We start from the raw sequence: 19,366 nt of genomic DNA, 5'->3' as shown, positions 1-19,366 counted from the left end.
CACCTTGTCTGTCCGGGGATTCTGTATTCCTTGTCACAGCTGATTGGACCAGGGGTGAGACCAAAACTGAACCAATTGGAGTCTTGGTCTCAAGCATCTCAATTAAGAGACACGGATGCTGTAGCAGATGTGGAATCAGGACCAAGTCATCTCCGTGGTAACCCAGAGCCCCATGCAAGCTGCTAACTGCAAGGGAGCAGCGGTAAGAGTCCCCACTAAGGCAGCCAATGTGCAGAGAGGAGACGGATGCAGTGCAGGGAAGGGTGGAGGCCCGAGGCACACAGTCCCCTGGGGAGCAAGAGCAAAGCCTTCCCTGTCCGACAGGTGAGGCCCATGATTGTATTCTGGGAAATTTCTCTCTAACTTTAGGGGAAAAACTTGAGCAAACCTGAGTTCCTTGCAATTCAACAACTGCTGACATGACACTTTACCCCTCAGGTGGGACAACTGGGTTGGGAGAGAAGGACCTTATGCGAGTGAGACCACAGCTCAGCCTGGTTGAGGAAATGCTCCCCATTTGACTTTTGGGAGAATAGCAAAATGTGTCTTTGGTATCACTTTCTATTTCTGTGCCTTTCTTCTACCTCTTCAGGGGCCTCCCTCTCCAGTCTCAGGTAGCTAATGCCCTCAGGCCGGCCTCTGGCAGAGACACCCCACCCAGCCCTGCAGGCATGCACAGGCTAAACACTCCCTAACCCTAACCCTCATGTCCTATTTTACAGAAGAGAGGGAGGAAGGATGGCCCAACTGGCCTGCCCAGCAAGGTTTTCTTATTCATTTAATTCGATTGGGCTGCTTCCTTAGTATCTTTCACATTAGCTCCTGCCTTCTCATTCTAGCCCTGGAATGAGCTCCCTCTGCCCTGGAAAGCATTTGCCTCAACTAGTAAACCATCTAATTAGTCTACCTGACTAGAACTAATCTGTCCACAATGCAGCCTAGTGGCCCCCCAGTGATTTACGAGTAAAGCGCAATCCCAATCACACCAGATTACTCTGTCAACCTCACCCCACAGGCCCGTGGCTCCCCGGCCTTTTTTGGTGCTGTTCCAAACCTAGAATGTCTTTCTTTTCATTACTTCTGTCAAATTTCCACTCATCCTTTAAGACCAACTCAAGGACACCTTGTCCATGGAGCTTTTCACTCTTCCATCTGTTTTTGCATTATAATTTTTGCATGTCTATTCTGGTTTGTAACTCATTCTTGTGTTCCAACCAGTTGCTTCCCTAGAAGACCAAACCATGTTATACATATTTTTCTAGACTTGATTTCTGATATACTGTCTGGCACATTTTAGGGCTCCATAAAAGTAAACGTTATCAAATAGGGAAGGAAGTTTAGGAATTCCCATGTGCAATTTCACATGTGTATTTATTTAATCCTCAAACACCCCTGCAAGGTAAGAGGTGTTATTAAGAACTCTGAAGCTGAAGGTTTTAATTCATTAGCTCATGAGCACTTAGGAAGTAAGAGGTGAGAATTGGGATCCTCATTCCTAGGGCTCCCTGGCTCCAAAGCCCAGGGCTTTGGTACCCTCATGCTCAATAGGCTTTGTATCCTAATGCCTAAGGCCAAGTTAGCTGATAAGGCTTAAGGTGTCAGATGTCTAAGCAGCTGTTTCTGAGTGAAAACTCTGCTCAGACCCACTCAAAGCACACCCCTATTCAACAGAACAGCTGTTCAATAGAAATTACAAAGTAGGTAAGGTCACCGCTGCCATATCACAGCAGATGCATTATGCCTTACAGACCACTGAACGCTTCATGTATGAATTTTCAACATAAAACTGGCAGCTTCACATTTTTCTTGCCAGGATCAAGAAAGCAAAAAGTAGCACGACACCGATTTGCCCCTGGGTAGCAGGTGTTAGGCACTCAGCGTTAGAAATGTGTGAAGTGGCCCTTTGCCAAGCCTCATCCACAAAGCACCTGAGAGAATATTAAGCGTAATTCTTCCTGAAAGAAGGGAGCATGGCGGACTTCTGATGGTCCCTTTCAGGACCAAGAATCAATGACTTTATTGCACTAAGATGTCTCAAATCTCTTGCCAGGGCATTGTTTCCAGGGTCAACCTTTAAAAGGTATATTCAACATCAGTGCCACAACTAGTGAAGCCCACATGCCTAGAGCCCGTGCTCCGCAACAAGAGAAGCCATCGCAATGAGAAGCCCGCGCACCACAACGAAGAGTAGCACCCGCTCTCCGCAAGTAGAGAAAGCCCGCACACAGCAACGAAGACCCAACGCAGACAAAAATTAATTAATTAATTAATTAAAACAAAACAAAACAAACAAAAAACAAAGTCTTCACGTTGAGAGAAGCCTCAGAAGTCTGTCTAATCTAATCTCAGCTAGATTCAGTCTCACAGCCTGGCTGTCTGCGTGAAACTCAAGGGAAAATGGCCACCTCTGGCTGGCAGGCACTCTGATCTTAAGATTCAGAGCTGGCTCTCGGAACCTGGTGAACCCAAAGAACATGAAAAATCAAGTGGGTTTTGTGGTTTCCATAATCTCCTTCTGCACTGCTAAGTATCAATGACATCCACACCACAGGGACTCCAGTAACCCCCAAATCCTCCTGGTTCATACTAGGTCCTAAGAAGTTCAGTCTCCGAAGGCGACTGTACACAAGAGACTGAGGTCAACTCTAAACCAGTTGGTTGTCAGTACAGCACATTCCCAACTACAGTCTAACAGGGGGCCTCACTGTCTATACAGGTATCACCATTAACACTCCCATCGCTTGGCCATTCTTCCCACCATCCTACAGCTTGAGAAGTGTTGCTTACTGCCTGACCTTGCTGTTTTATGTACTCAAGAGGCAAAATTGTACACATTTCAGTAAACTCAGGGGCTTTCTTCGGTGCTGCCTTGATCCTCTGTTAGGGCTTTTTACATCCTACTCTCCCCACTCTCCCCCACGCCACCCCGTGAAGTGCATCCAGCTTTGCTCCATTCCCACTGATGGATATATGGTGGTATCAGTATCCTCAGTTCTATCAGAACTTAACGTTAGCAAATTCCCTGGTGGCGCAGTGGTTAAGAATCTGCCTGCCAATGCAGGGGACACGGGTTTGAGCCCTGGTCCGGGAAGACCCCACATGCCGTGGAGCAACTAAGTCCATGCACCAAAACTACTGAGCCCGCGAGCCACAACTACTGAAGCTGGCATGCCTAGAGCCCGTGCTCCGCAACAAAGAGAAGCCACCACAGTGAGAAGACCGCGCAACGCAATGAAGAGTAGCCCCTGCTCACCACAACTAGAGAAAAGCCTGCATGCAGCAACAAAGACACAACGCAGCCAAAAATAAAAAAAAATAAAAGAAAAAAAAAAGAACAATGTTACTTAATCTTACCCAGTGCTCAAAACTGGAAGGCACTCCTGGAAAGGGTTTGCCATCACCAGTGTTTTAAACCATTGGAATAGATTGAAAGCAAGAAAAATGCCATATTCATTACTATAACTGCTTTAGTGCCTAAGGCAATGCCTTCCATACCTTGCTGAGCGCAGTTATTCAGTACATGGAACTGTAAAATTATAAAACCTTAAAGCTGGAAGAAATCTCAAGATCAGTTCCCATGATTCCACAGCTGAGAAATTTGAGACGTGGGTGATTAAATCTGGGTCACCGGCTATTTTGTCAATATTAGCCAGAGTCCAGATGTTCCTACTCTAAGTTGAGTTGTTTCTTCCATTGGGTTGCTTATCAGATGAATGAATGAATGAATGACTTTACTGCTCAACTGATACTACGAAAGGAGACTGGAAAACAGACTGAAGTTAAATAACCTAGCAAAAGTAATGGTTTAGATAGCCTATATTTGCCCACCTTAACTGAAGTTTTTCACTTTCAGTTGAGTGTTTATGTCCATAGCTAAGGCAGACATACTTTTAGTCATTTAAAAGTTTGACCAATGCATATACACTCCAGACAAATAACAAGTCAGATTTCAATATAGTGTTAAATTTTAATTCCATTATAACCTATATGACTTGCCCCATGACATCACCAGACTGAACCCAACATATTTTTACATGTCTTTACATGTCAATGGTGAAGGAAACAAACTTTTCATGTTATGTCTCTATTATGTAGCTGCTTCAAGAAAAAAAAATTATAAAACCACAGTGAGATATCACCTCTCACCTGTCAGAATGGCTATTATCAAAAAGGCAAGAAATAACAAGTGTTGGTGAGGATGTAAAGAAAAGGGAACCCTCATACATTGTTGGTGGGGATGTGAATAAGTGCAGCCACTATGAAAAACAGTATAGAGATTCCTCAAAAAATTAAGAATAGAACTACCATATGATTCAGCTATCCCACTTCTGGCATTTATCTAAAGAACACAAAAACACTAATTTGAAAAGATATGTGCACCCCTATGTTCATTGCAACATTATTTACAATAGCCAAGATATGGAAATAACCTAAGTGCCCATCAATGGATGAATGGATAAAGAAGATATGGTATATATAAGCAATGGAAATACTACTCCAAAACAAAAAAAGGTGAAATCTTGCCATTGCAACAACATGGATAGACTTTGAGGGTATTATGCTAAATGAAATAAGTCAGATAGAGAAAGACAAATGCCATATGATTTCTCTCATATGTGGAATATAAAGAACAAACAAACAAAAAACAAATGAACAAACCAAAACAAAACCAAAACAAACCTGTAGATACAGAGAACAGAGTAGTGGTTACCAGACGGGAAAGAATGGGGAGGAAGGCAAAATGTGTAAAGGGGATCGACTGTGTGGTGAAGAATGGAAACTAAATTTTTGGTGGTGAGCATGTTGTAGTGTATACAGAAGTAGAAATAGAATGTTGTACACATGCAACTTATAAAATGTTATAAACCAATGTTACTGCAAGAAAAAATAAATTTAAAAATTAAATTAAAGAGAAAAATATTTTTTAAAAGAATACATGCAAATGAACTCTGATATAACATGACTACATGATGTCCACTAACCAGATTCTCAAACTACATTGTCCTTTAAGAATCCAACTTTTGACCCCCAGATCTTTTTTTTTTTTAACTAAACAATCATTTGGCAGCTTTGGGGTTCATTTCTGGCATTTTCCTGCTCATCTCAGAGGGAGAGGTTTAAGGAAAGAAACAGAGATAAAATGGACGAAAGAAAAGAGAAAGGCACAGATTACTCAGAAACCGTAAGGGAGAAGTAGTCAGGTTCCTGGAGGAAGAGAGAATGCGCTGAGGTGTGGTCAGGAACCACATACCCATCAAGGCTCCCACTTTTTCTGCCCTCCCCTCTCACTCCCTCTCATTCCTCCTACCAAGGAGTGAGCTGGCAATCTTACCAATGACCTTGGACAAACAGAAAATGATAAAGCTCCTAAATTCAGCTTTAGCCACACCACTCCAGCCAAAACTAGAATCACCTACAATGGCTGGGAGTGTGCCATCACTCCAACCACTCCTGTCCCCCTCCACTGCAATCAAATGTCAGGAAAAATAACCTGTTGGAATTACAGTAAGCCTTGTAAAGATGGTCTAGTCTAAACCCCCCTCACCTGTTTTGCACAAAAGAAAACTGACATCCAGAGAAATGAGGTCACATGCCCAAGGTCATTGAGCAAGTCCAAACTAGATGCCCAAAACTTCAGACTTGCATTGTTCCGAGTTCATTTAAAGCAATTTAAAAGCTACGGAGCAGCAATGAACAGACAAAAAAACAAAACACCCCAACTTTGGATAGATGAAGAACAATTACAAAAAGGCACAAATTAACATGAAAACAAGCCAAAATAATAACTTTACTCCACCTCCCAGAAGCCCAGTGACAATAAAAGCAGCAGGGGTCTGTTTTACGGAGTAATTATACCTGGAACAACCTAATTGTGCTTTTCCCTCCTTTACCCATTTCTCACAGGCAGAGGAAATAAAAAGTGCATACAAGACTGCTGAAACTCTTAATCTGAACCAACACAGACCTTTTTGATACTTGAAATTTGGTACATCTTTCCCTCCAGGGGCTTATAGAAATCACATTATTAGAGTTAAAACATCAGGTCATTCAATGGGTCTCAAAGCCCTGGGGAAAATGCCTTCCACAGAAATCCATCCTCTCCCCTGACCTGAACAGGTAACAAACTCCAGCTAAAGCCGCAGAGGATTTGATCATTCGCAGACTTTCAAAGAATGGGACCCAAGAAACTAACATTCCAAAACAGGACTGGAGAAAAAGAAGAAAACGTGTCCTTACCCTTAAAAATAACAGAAACAATAGGATCCGGTTTCCCAAATTTCGTTTTAGGGATATTGCTGGCAGATTCAACAATCACTCGAAGCATGGCTCTCAATGGGCAGAAAGCAAATTTCAGCAACGAAGTTAAGAAGACACGGGCTCTGGAGCTCGCGGCCGCGCCGCCCGGGAGAGAAGGCGGGGGAAGACTTCTCCAGCGAAGAGGGAAGGAGGAGAGGCGATGGGTGGGTCCCTGAAGGATTACTGTATTTACTGAACGTTACGTGTAAACTGATACCCAAATGCCAGACTCTCCGCAGCGCCGCAGGCACCCACTTAAGAATTCGGGAAATGTGGGAGTGAAAAGGACAAAACCTCAGCTAAAAATAATTATGGGCAACAAATGAAACTGAAAAGGATTTGGAGCTAATAAATGTGGACAGGTCAAGAGACCACTAAGACGCTGCAGCTAAGAGCAACAAATTCGTGAAACCCAATTAATTGGATTTCTGTTACCCCTTCCATTCTTTGCTGAGCTTCATGGAGTTTTAAAACTTTACTGCGTCATTTAAAAATTTTTTTTTACTTTTGCCATTTCTTCTCTCCTGCTGTGGAACTCACGCACGCAGCAACAAGTTATAAAACAATTTGTTTTTAATCAGTTAAAGGGTGCCCCCTATTGTATGGCAGAGAAATAAATGAGTATTTCAAGCAAGCCCAATCCGGAGGTGGTAATCGCGGTTTACAAAATCAGTGTCCTGGGGGCTGACCCTTTTCAGTCACAAAAGGATTCGCCATAGGACTTCTTTGAAAATCCTTACGAGGTGAGAGCTGGTGACCGAAGTTTTCCTGGTCCATCAAAAGCTGCTAGCCGTCTTTAGTGAAAATGGAGTTCTCCACTCTTTCACGACCTAAACCGCAGCAGTGTCTTCCTTTCCTTTGTTAAAGAAAAAGATATTCGATGACACTTGTTAAAGTGGGTAAGGAAGACTTTATTCAAGGGGAGGAATCTTTCAGTGTAGGAGAGAATTTGGACTCAACTCTGAATAGGGCATGGACAAGGGGGAATTTATAGCCAGAGAGCAGGTTGGGGGTCAGTGGAGGGAAATTACCAGAAGAAAATATCAGGGGGAAAAGGGGATTCTGGCTCAACCGACCTAACAGGATTCTTACTGAACATAGGTCAGGGTGACGAGACATTACCTGGGTGATGGTGGAGAACGAGGCACCCCAAAAGGTACAGAGTGATCAGATACGGAGGGAGGGGAGTTCTGGTTAAACTGACTCAGCAAGGTTCTCACTAAAACTAAATTTTACAAGGAAATACACAGATGGGCCTAGGGGAAAGTTCAGGAACTTAACTAAAGTTTGGCCAAGGAAAAGGTCTTTATGGCCTAGAGGGTGTGTTAGGTGGTGTAGCCTGGTGATTAAGATCACTAGAAGAGGGCTTCCCTGGTGGCGCAGTGGTTAAGAATCCGCCTGCCAATGCAGGGGACACGGGTTCGAGCCCTGGTCCGGGAAGATCCCACCCTAGAGCCCGTGCTCTGCAACAAGAGAAGCCACCGCAGTGAGAAGCCCGCACACCGCAACTAAGAGTAGCCCCCACTCGCCGCAACTAGAGAAAGCCCGCGCGCAACGAAGAACCAAAGCAGGCAAAAATAAAGAAAGAAAGAAAGAAAGAAAGAAAAAGAAAAAAAGATCACTAGAAGAGGCCTGGGGATAGCAGTCAGCCAGACCTGCGTGTGGGTCCCTGCTTCATCACTCTTGAGCTATGTCACCTTACAAGTTTGTAAATCCCTCTCTTCTGCAGTTATCTCACCTGTAAAATGAAGGTGAAGATTGTCATAAGATCAAGGTCTAAGTGCGGGGCCTGGCAAAAAGCACGTAGTAAATTCCACACATCCACAACCAGAAGTTCATCCTTACTCATGGCATTTCATAGCATTTCCGTTAATGCAAGTTGGGATTACATCAGGATCTCATTGCGTTTCAGAAGAAAAGGCTAAAACTGAGAATGAAAAAATGTAGGACTTTCTTTTGCTTCTGAAGACCCATCTGTAAGCAAACACTTCAAGTGCATTGAAAAAGTGTGGTTTACCTGCAAGAATTCTTTTGTCTCAGTGAATTTCTCAATGGCTTATATAAAGAACCAATAAACCCAATGTCATATACATTATTGTATTTAGTGGACATGTAGACTAAAACAGTATATATTTTAGTGGAATATAGACAACATTATGTTTGTATTTTGGAGCTGGTTTTTATTTCTCCTTTTCATTGTGAAATATATTTACAGAAAAATGCATACAACATAAATGTGTCAGTTTAACGAGCAAACATCAAGGTCAAGACAGAGACCATTGCCAGCGCTCCAGAAGTCCCTCACATGCCCCATCACAGCCACCTCCTTCCCCCCATAAGTAGCCATTTTCCTGATTTTTATAGTAATAATTTCTGTGCTTTTCTTTATAGTTTTTAATCCCCCAAATAGTTTGATTTGCTTGATTATGATCATATGAATTATTTTATACATTATGAACATTATATACATATATTTGTACCTATGTGTATATACATGCATACATGCACATATTCACATAGTATGAATTCTTTGACATATTATGACCTTTATAGACATGGAATATAAGTGTGAATTCTTTTGTGTTTGGCTTCTTTTTTTTTCAACATTATATTGTGAGATTCATCCATATAACTCTACTTTGTTTACTCTCATTTCTCTATGGCATTCCGTTGTATGAGTGTACCACATTTTCTTAATTACTCCACTGTTCATACACATTTGGATTATTCAGAGTTTGGGGCTATTACAAACAGGGCTACTCTGAACATGCTTGTACATGTTCCCTGGTACAAATGTGCATGAGCGCATTTCGGGTCTAACTTGTGACTGGAATTGCTGGATCAAAGGGTATATGCATATTTTCAAAATTACTAGGTAATTCAAAATTGTTTTCCACGGTGATTGTACTGTTTACACTCCCACCAACAGTGTATGAGACTTCCCGTTCATACATTTGGCAATGTTAGATTTTTAAATTTTGCCCATAGGGTGAGTATGTAATATTTCATTGGAGTTTTAATTTGCATTTTTCAGATTACGAATGAGGTTTCATACATTTTCATATTTACATTTCCTAATTTATGACATGCCTATTCAAATATTTTGTGGATTTTTCTATTGGGTACTCTGTGTTTTTCTTACTCATTTGCAGGAGCTGTTTATGTGCTCTGAATACTAGTGCTTTGTGGGTTGTAATTTTAATATTATTGAACTTATCAATATTTCCTTTATTGGACTTCCCTGGTGGCGCAGTGGTTAAGAATCCTCCTGCCAACGCAGGGGACATGGGTTCGAGCCCTGTTCCGGGAAGATCCCACATGCCGCGGAGCAACTAAGCCCGTGCGCCACAACTACTGAGCCTGCACTCTAGAGCCTGCGAGCCACAACTACTGAGCTCACATGCTACAACTATCGAAGCCCACGCACCGAGAGCCTGTGCTCCGCAACAAGAGAAGCCACTGCAGTGAGAAGCCCGCGCACCGCAACAAAGAGTAGCCCCCGCTCGCCACAACTAGAGAAAGCCTGAGCACAGCAACAAAGACCCAATGCGGCCAAAAATAAATAAAAAATAAATTAAAATTTTTTTAAAAAGTGTATGGGCAAAACAAAATGCCTGTTTCATTAATTGGTAAGTTTTTAGTATTCATAAAATTTTCATCTCAGTTGAAAAGAACTTGTACTTAGATTTTCACACTATAAATGAATTTCTGAGGATGCATGATAACCACCAAGAAATCACAACCTGTCATAAGTTCGTTAATCATAACCCAAATTTTCAACAATGTAATTATTAAAAATCCTTTCAAGGTTTTTACATCAAAATATATATATATATTTTTTTAAATGCAGCATAAGGTACCTTTGAGTATGTTTGATGTAATATATCCAAAAGCAGGATTCTGTTAAGTTGTTAAGTAAGCCCTGAAACAGATTAACTTTCCAATTCCTAGCATTTCCTGGAGTCTTCTATTTGGCACTGATTTATATAACTTTGAATAAACACAGGCAGGAGAGAATGAGCTAACCAGTAAAAGTAGAACCTAGTAAAAGGACCAGTCCTCCTCTTAACAAGCTTGCAATGGCTTTGCTGTGGAAGGAAACACTATTTTATTTATTTATTTATTTATTTGGCTGCGCCGAGTCTTAGTTGCGGCATGCGGGACCTTTTAGTTGCAGCATGCGGAATCTTTAGTTGTGGCATGCAGGGTCTTTTCTTAGTTGCGGCACGCGGGACCTTTAGTTGCGGCATGCGAACTCTTAGTTGGGGCGTGTGGGATCTAGTTCCCTGACCAGGGACCAAACCTGGGCCCCCTGAATTGGGAGCGCAGAGCCTTAGCCTCTGGACCACCAGGGAAGCCCTGGAAGGAAACACTATTATCCTCATCCTCAGAAATAAATATTTGAGGAGAAAGAGGTTAGGATACTTGGAAAGTAGTAACTTAAAGTTAAGGGGTAGAAAAGTTGGTGGCCAAGGGGTGTGGCCTAGCCTCAGAGCTTCTCTCCTGACATCAGGGAATGCTGTGGAGCAAGGTCATGAGCGTTGAGGCTCAGATTCCAGGGAGAGCCACGAGCTGTGTTTCACTGGGTAGTAAGAGGGAAGGAGGAGCTTTAAGACCTGAGCCCAGCGGGAGACAGTGGCAGAAGTAAGGTGGGTGGTGTTTGGAGAAGGGAGGAGGTGCTCAGAGGCTGCCAGTCAGAATGACTTTACACCAACCTGTCTGTAGAGCGTGTGTGCGTGCACGGGTGTGCGTGTGTGTGTGTGTGTGTGTTCGGAGTTGGGTGGAGAAGATTCAGTGGTGGGAACGTGAACTTGTTCTTCAGAGACTGCAGAGCTGCACACAAAGGCAATGCATGTATGCTCACACACCATCACAACCGGCACCTGCACCATCCAGCCTTACCCTCTTCCTGCCACCTCTGGTGCAACAACAGCGCCCTGGAGCCCAGTTCAGCAGGCTGCTCCTGTCTTAAGGGCTTTATTTTTATCAACTGCATTGGTCCTAACAACAACCCTATGAGGTAGGCTCTATAATAACCTCCACTTTATGAGCGTAGGAAACTGAGACACAAAAAGATTAGGTAACTTGTTCAGGTTATAGCTAATAAACGGAAGAGCTGGGATCCAAACCAGGTAGTTTGGTTGTGAATTTTCCTGCCACACTCTATTGGAATGTATCCCTTACAACATGCTTTGCAGCCTCCACACACCCTGGAGACAAATACACCAGCCTGGGTGCATCATAACCAGAGCCCTGATTACTATCTGCTCTCAAGGACTTTGTCCTCTGAGCTCTCCAGCTTCCTGTGCCAAGAATGTAACAGAGTCAGTCTCTGGTGGCTACTGGAGTTCTCTCTATACCCTGTGAGCCTGGGAAGGGGCTAACCCCTCAGTTCCTCCATCCCAGTGGCCTCTGTTTCTTTTTCTCTTTTTTGGCTGCACCGGCACAGCATGCAGGGTCTTAGTTCCCCAACGAGGGATCAAACCCGTGCCCCCTGCAGTGGAAGCGTGGGGTCTTAACCACTGGACCTCCAGGGAAGTCCCTGGTGGCCTCTCTTTGGACAGTCCTTATTTTTTTCGTGGATACACACTCACTAGTGTTATAGTTGAAGACAGGGAAGGAGAAGAAAAGGATGGGAGATTTCCCTTCCGCTTTGTTCAAATATAAAAAGCTAACAGGGCCTGTTTTCCTCATACAATCAGTTTTTAGATATAAATGTGTAAGATTCCAATCAACACTGTAAGAAAAACACTTAAGGAAAAATATTTCCTCCTGGAAAAATCAAGGAAGAGTAAGAGTTAGAGTTAAGAGTAAATTCACACAGAATGATCAAACGTTTATTCATTAATAATATGTCCATTTGTTCAACAAATATTTGAGAGTCTACAAGTACCATGTGTCAGCTGCTGGGGCTTCAGCCAAGAATAAGCCAAAGTTCGGACCTGATGGAGCTCCCAGCTAGTGGAGACCACGTGCCGGGTCTCACGTGTCTATCGTCCACTGCTCTCCACAACTCTGGGAGCTAGGACTCCCGGGCTCACTTTACAGCTGATGAAATTGAGGCTCAGAAGAGTTAAAAACTTGAGCCAAGATTCAAACCCAATGTCTTCTGAGCCCTACTCCTTTTCCAGCTGGCCCTCAGATGAGAGCACACATTCTGCTCTTTCATTATCCTCACCTTTTTCATCAAGTAAACTCATGCATTGATCTAGGTGAGTGGCCTTGCGCCTACACTGAGGCAAAAGGGATAGAGAAAGGAATATTTAAGGGAGAGGAGAGACTTAGCAAAAAATCTAGACATGAGGAACAAAGTAAGAGGGGTGGCCAAGAGGATTTAGTGGAAGAGAAATGAAGACATATTCATAATATCTTATTCCAATTCCAGTTTCACAGAATCCTAGATATTACCTAACAGAAATTTTCAAATTGGCACACACAGAGGGTCCATTGTTAAAATCTTTTTGCTGAAACGCTTCTTTAAGAATTATTTCAGTTGATAACTAGAGTGCTTTTTAGAGCTAAAATACTATGTTTTAGTAGTTTAATTATAGGGTTTTGCATAAAGGCGGATGCTATTTTAAAATAACTTAATATATAGTATATTTAAATTTCATTCTTTTAAGAAGTGCCTGACAGTGACTTAAGTCTACAGGGGGGGAAGGAGGGGATAAAATATTTCATAACATTTGGCATCATTATATTATCATTATTCAAGGCAATTGGAGGAGCTAGATATAAGACAGGAATGAATCTGACCTTCTCCAAGTAAGTGTTAACTTACTTGAGCATATTTTCTAAAATAAACCTAGAAAAAATGGAATGGAGAAAAGTGGGATCCTCTTAAGCCTTGTATTCACTTTTATGGAAACAATAATTCCTATCAAAATGTTTGATAAACAAATGTTTCCCAGTCATTCTTCTGTAAGAATCTTGATTCATTCAGGCACACGTGCATTTATTCAGCAAACACTTACTGAAAGTCTACTTGGTGCCAGGTATGATGCTAACTACAAAGACGAATAAGGCACATTTCCTCTCTGCAAGAAGCTCACAGGAAATCGCAGCACAATGGAGTGAGCACGATGCTAGAGGAGCAGGTGTCAACAGGGCAGCGTGGGCAAGCAGGGTAGGCTCCTGGAGGAGGTGACAGCTGGACTGAGAATTAGTGGTTGGACTGATGTCTGTGTGTGTGTGTGTGTGTGTGTGTGTATGTGTGTGTGTGTGTGAGAGAGAGAGAGATCTGAAACACAGTCAGACAAATAAACATGGTGAGCAATGGGAACCTCAAGCCATTTGATGTGGGTGGGAGATCATGTGCGAGGGGAAACAGTTAAGCAGTGAGCCTAGGCAGGCAGGCAGGCCCCAGCTCAGAGAGCCTCGTTTGCTCTGTTAATAACAACTAACATCTACCACGTGCTTACTACACGCCAGATGCTATTCTAAGCATTTTATTTTGTCTCATTTAATCCTTCCACTGCCCTGTCCTATAAAGTAAGCACTATTTCACCATCCCCATTTTACAGATGAGGAAACTGAGGCCTAATTTGGTTAAGTAGTTTGCCCAGTTCTCACAGCAAGCGGAGCTGGGATCTGAACACAGGCAGTCTTCCTCTAGAGTCCATGCTCTTTTTTTTTTTTTTTTTGGCCAGGCCTCACAGCTTGTGGGATCTTAGTTTCCCGACCAGAGATCGAACTCATTTCCCCCTGCAGTGGAAGCGTGGAGTCCTAAACACTGGACCACCGCCAGGGAAGCCCCTAGAACCTCTGCTCTTAATTCCTTAAGCCAGGCCTCAGTGGCAGTGGGGACTTATTAGAGATGCATTTTCCAGCAGGGGAGCAAAATGACTGAATTGCATACCAATTCTCTGAATACAAATGAAACATTTTAATAACCCCATAGACTTAAAATTAAATTTTAAAAGAAGCTAAAACAGGCAGAGCAGTCAATGTCTGGAGAGCTGCCCTTTCCAAATAGGATATACCCTGAATTGAGAACCAAGTCAGGAAGCATCACTGACTGGCTAATGAGAATTCTCCTATATGACATTAGCCAGTCAGAGAAAATCTGCTCAACCTGCCCCTGAAATGGCTTTCAAATATGTCACTAATAGAGCTGCTATAATCTCAGTTAGATATTGAGGGGGTCTCCCTATTTACCGATTTAAAATGCAGCCCTTCCTGGTTGGAGAGGAACTCTAACTCAGGAAAGAGCAGTGGGTCTACCCCGAGAAGGGGCTGGGCTGTAAACCGATGCTTTTGGTGCCTGTTAAGGAATATCGATAACAGAAAGGAGGAGAGTAAACAAATCGTTTCTCCACAGTAGTCTAGGGCAGAAGAGACCCCCATCAATTCATTCATTCATTGAACAAATATTTATTTATCATTTTAAAAATTATTATTATTTTTTGGCCGCGCTGCGCGGCTTGCAGGATCTTAGTTCCCCCACTAGGGATTGAACCCGTGCCCCCGGTAGTGAAAGCGCTGAGTCCCAACCACTGGACCACCAGGGAATTCCCTGAACAAATATTTATTAATTACTTAATTTGTTCAAGCACTGTGATGGTAGGTACTGTGGATATGGGGGTGAGCAAAATCAGACAGACTCCTCAAGGAATTTACAGTGGAATGAGGGAAAGGGACACCAATCAAAGAATCACTCATGATTCAATGTGCAATTATAGCTGGAGTGAAGCCTTTGAAGAAATCCGTGGTAAAGAGAGGAAATCCTTTACTTGGGAGGCAGGGAAGCCTTCCCTTAGGCAGGGAGGATGGAGCTGAGATCTGGGAGATAGGAAAGGAGGCAACAGCTAGAGCATTCCAGACAGGGGGGACCTCCTGTGAAAAGGCCCTGAGGCAGGAAGGAACCTGCCTGGTCAAGGAATGAAGGGTGTCTAATGTGGGCCTTTGACACCAGGTTGGGGAGGTCAGTCTAGGCCTGCTAGGCCTGAGAGGACACAATGGGGATTTGGTTAGATGATCAGATCTGCATTATTTCAAAAAATCCCTGCGAAGTGGATTGGAAGGAGGCAAGAGTTTACCAGGTTCTTCTCATCCTGCATTTAGAGAACATTTATTGTGTGCATACCAGTGTTGTTCAATAAAAACATAACAGCAGCCACATTTATATTTTGAATTTTCTAATAGTCACAGTAAAGAAAGTAAAAAACAATAGTAAGATTGATTTTAATATATTTTATTTTACTTAATATATCTAAAATATTATTGTCTCAACATGTAATAATATTAAAAAGCTTAGTCATTGAAATCTGCTGTGTATTTCACACATCTCAATTGGGACACAAAATGTTCATCAGAAATACTTCATCGATATTTAGCTTTCATAAAATTTACAGTTGATAAAATAGGCTTGCTCCCCGATGTTCACTGCAGCACTATTTACAGTAGCCAAGACATGGAAGCAACCTAAATGTCCATCAGCAGATGAATGGATAAAGAAGATGTGGTATACGTATACAATGGAATATTACTTAGCCATAAAAAAGAATGAAATTATGCCATTTGTAGCAACATGGATGGACCTAGAGATTATCATACTAAGTGAAGTAAGTCAGACAAAGAAAGATAAATATCATATGATATCACTTATATGTGGAATCTAAAAAAGTGATGCAGGTGAACTTGTTTACAGAACAGAAGCAGACTCACAGACTTGGAGGGCGGGCTTGTGGTTACCAAGGGGGAAAGGAGGAGGGGAGGGATGAATTGGGAGGTTGGGATTGTCATATGTACACTACTATATGTAAAGTGGATAATCACCAGGGATGTACTATGTAGCACAGGGAACTATGCTCAATACTCCGTAATAACCTGTATAGGAAAAGAATCTGAAAGGGAATGGATGTATGAATATGTATGGCTAAACCACTTTGCTGTACACGTGAAACTAGCATAACATTGTGAATCAATTATACTCCAATATAAAACAAAAAATTGAAAAAAAACAAAATTTCAAAAAGAAGAAAAAAAATAGGCTTACATACCTAAGTTGTTCCAAACATAAAAGTTTTTTTGATAACTGAATCAACAATGAGTTTTTAAATTTAAATTAAGTAAAATTAAAAATTCAGTTCCTCAATCACAGTAGCCACATTTCAAGCACTCAACAACCATATGTGGCCAGTGCTACCATAATGGACTGAGTAGAAAGAACCTTTCCATGATTGCAGAAAGTTGTATAAGAAAGCACAGATGTATCTGCTGGAGAAGCCCTGGGTAGTCATTAGCTTTCCTTTGGAAGACATAACCTTTCAAAGGTGAAGAGTACATTCATCTACAACAGCCTCACTACTTCTTTTTATAAAGCCTAAACCCATTCAGCCTCTTTTTGGTACTGTTTTGGTTTCCCAAGATCCTCCTACTGGGAAGAAAATAACCTAATATTTATTGAGATAAATATCCAGTCCACTTGGCCATTACATTTCTCTTTGTTAATAAATAAAGATGAATTTTGAATCCCTGTCCCAGGATTTCTCCTAGTCAACTGTCAGCATCAAATTACTATCACCTCTTCAGGCCTTTTGCAAACTACTAGCTTCTCACACTTCATGCCTAGCCCCACCTACCTGCGAAGAGCAAACATTGATTTTCGGGTCTAACAATGACAATTACAAAATTAAATGAGCCACCAGGCCAATGAGCCTCCTGCCTACTCCTTTTCCTCAGGGGTCCCCAGTCACAGGGGGAGCTCCTGCCAGAAGAGAGGGACCTGGGGAGCAGATGTGTAATTGGGCAGTCTGGCCCAGCAGGCCTAGGTACCAGGTCCTCTGTCTATCAGGTGCCACCCCTCTTCACATCGTTCCTCCCACTTCCTGTCTTTTCTCTCCCCATTTGGCTCAAAGCTGAGCAGGGAAATCTCCCTTTCTCTCTCTCATCCAAGAATCTCTGTAGATTTCTATGGAGACTAATTTTGCCCTTGCTCTCAACTCCGGGCAATGAATAGCATTCACACCTTCACTCCCACCCTAATCCCATCTGATAGGTTAATACAACAGATAGGAAAGAGCCCAGTTCTCCTCACTTTTCCATCAGAAATGTGAGTTCCTTGGCAGCAGGGACCAAACATTATCTTCTTGCCTTTTCTTTTATTCTTTAAAATTCTCTACATTGTTTCTCATCCATTCTATTTAGTAACATAGGGTTTTTGTTGCTTTTTATGTAATAATGGCTAACATCAGTTGAGCATTTACTAAACACTACGCACTTTATTTTTTATTTTTTAAAATAAATTTATTTCTTTATTTATTTTTGGCTGCGTTGGGTCTTCGTTGCTGTGCACAAGCTTTCTTTAGTTGTGGTGAGTGGAGGCTACTCTTCGTTGCGGTGCGCGGGATTCTCATTGTCGTGGCTTCTTGCTGTGGAGCACGGGCTCTAGGCGCGCAGGCTTCAGTAGTTGTGGCTTGTGGGCTCTAGAGCTCAGGCTCAGTAGTTGTAGCGCACGGGCTCAGTTGCTCCGCGGAATGTGGGATATTCCCAGGCCAGGGCTCGAACCCATGTCCCCTGCATTGGCAGGCAGATTCTTAACCACTGCGCCACCAACGAAGCCCCACTATGCACTTTACATGGGTTCTCTCATTTAATGCTCATAACCGCCCTATGAGGTAGATATTATTATTTGTATCATTTTACAGATCAGGAAATTGAGGCTCAGAGAGGTTAATAACTTATTCAAGAACACACAGCTAGTAAGAGGCAGTCAGGAGCTAAAGTCATTCCTAATCCAGAATTTAACCCCTGTGTGACGCTGCTTTCCTAGGATGTTTTGCTACTGTATCCTTTTTATTGTGTCAAGCCTCTGATGAGTCTATGCTCGGCCTGAGAAGGGCAGGCCCTGCCAAACGCTTTCTGTGCCTCTCGGTTTTAGCAAGAGAAAGTCCTCAAAGCGGGTAACCAGGACCCGTATTTAACCAATAGACACCGAGCCGGAGGGCAGCAATCTGGAGCAAACGCCTGCCTAGCTTGCTTCCTCTAGGGCTCATAATCTCAGCATTCAATCTGGGCGTGCCTATCAATCCTCCCACAGGCTACACTCCCCATTGCTCCACCCTGATTTTTGGGAGGAGGAAGGCTCACCCCAAGAGGAAAACAGGGAGGCTGTGCCCCCTTGTGGAATCCAATTCTCCCATTTTATAAAGGGCGAAACTGGTACTCGGAAGGGCGAATCATGCTCAAGGACGCGGATCTGGTTAGTCCCCGCTCACAGTCACTGGGTTTATCTCGCTCAGCACAGTAATTTGCTTCAGCCCCAAAGCGGATAAACACGAATCAGTTCCTTACAAAGAAACACCGAGCTTGAGGTCTGAAACCTCAGAAAAGCGTTGAGAAAGTCCCAGAACTCGGTAGCGGGTCCGCCGAAAGCCTTCCCGTCTTCGGCCCCGCCTCTCGGCCTCAGCCCCACCCTCGACCCCGGCCCTGAGGGTCTCCAGCCCGCACTCCATCGGCCCTCAGGTTCCAGGCCCCGCCCCTCGGAGGCCGCAGCCAATCGGAGAGCCGCGATCCCGTCGCGCGTGCCTCAACCCCGCCGGCAGTGACGTGCCCCACCCCACAGCCGCGGGATTCAAACTCCCGGAAGGGGCTCCCGCGCCGGAGGGTGAGACTGGGCCGAAGCGAGGCGCAGCGCTTCCCCTCAGGTGCCGGCTGGCTGCTGCGGGGGGCGACCGCGGAGGGTGGCGGGGGCGGCCAGGGCCCGCAGCCCCGGGGCCGGGCGAGACCGCGAGGGAGGGGTGGTCAGTAGGAGATCGCGTTAGCTGGGGCTCAATCTCTGCCCTCCCGGGTGCCCGTCGCGTTTCCCTGGCTCTCACTTGGTTCCTGGCCCTGGCTGGGTGCCTCACGGCCGTCGCCGGTTCGATCCCTCCTTTCAGCCCTGCGGCGGGTATTATCTTCCTCTTTCAGACAAGCGCAGGTAGTTCGAGTGACTTGGCCAAGGTCTTTCGTTAGTAAAGCCTTTTGCGGATTAGCAGGCACTTTCATGTCTATTCTACAGACATCTTCAAAGTGGGGGTGAGAAAAAAGGTGCCCGCTTTTGCAGTTTTTCTTTGCCTGTCTTCCCACG

The 19,366-nt window shown here is 43.6% G+C and overlaps 1 protein-coding gene across 3 annotated transcripts in view; it reads right to left on the bottom strand.

The window, feature by feature from the left end:
- The window catches only part of MYOF (myoferlin), a 586,741-nt gene that overhangs the window by 151,732 nt on the left and 415,643 nt on the right, over positions 1-19,366 (bottom strand). Inside the window, exon 1 of one of the 3 annotated variants that reach the window (XM_061169799.1) lies at positions 6,238-6,507. The exons of 1 other annotated variant lie outside the window; for it this stretch is intronic. In XM_061169799.1, the coding sequence (XP_061025782.1) occupies positions 6,238-6,325 (88 nt within the window). In that variant the 5' untranslated portion in view covers positions 6,326-6,507. Of the gene's footprint in view, positions 1-6,237; positions 6,508-19,366 lie in introns of those variants that run through there. One more of the 3 variants, XM_061169723.1, reaches the window with a different exon arrangement.

Source organism: Eubalaena glacialis, chromosome 1 (assembly GCF_028564815.1).
Source record: "Eubalaena glacialis isolate mEubGla1 chromosome 1, mEubGla1.1.hap2.+ XY, whole genome shotgun sequence".
NCBI lineage: Eukaryota > Metazoa > Chordata > Mammalia > Artiodactyla > Balaenidae > Eubalaena > Eubalaena glacialis.
Note: the sequence above shows the minus strand (reverse complement) of the source record. Positions and strands in the feature narration are given on the sequence as shown.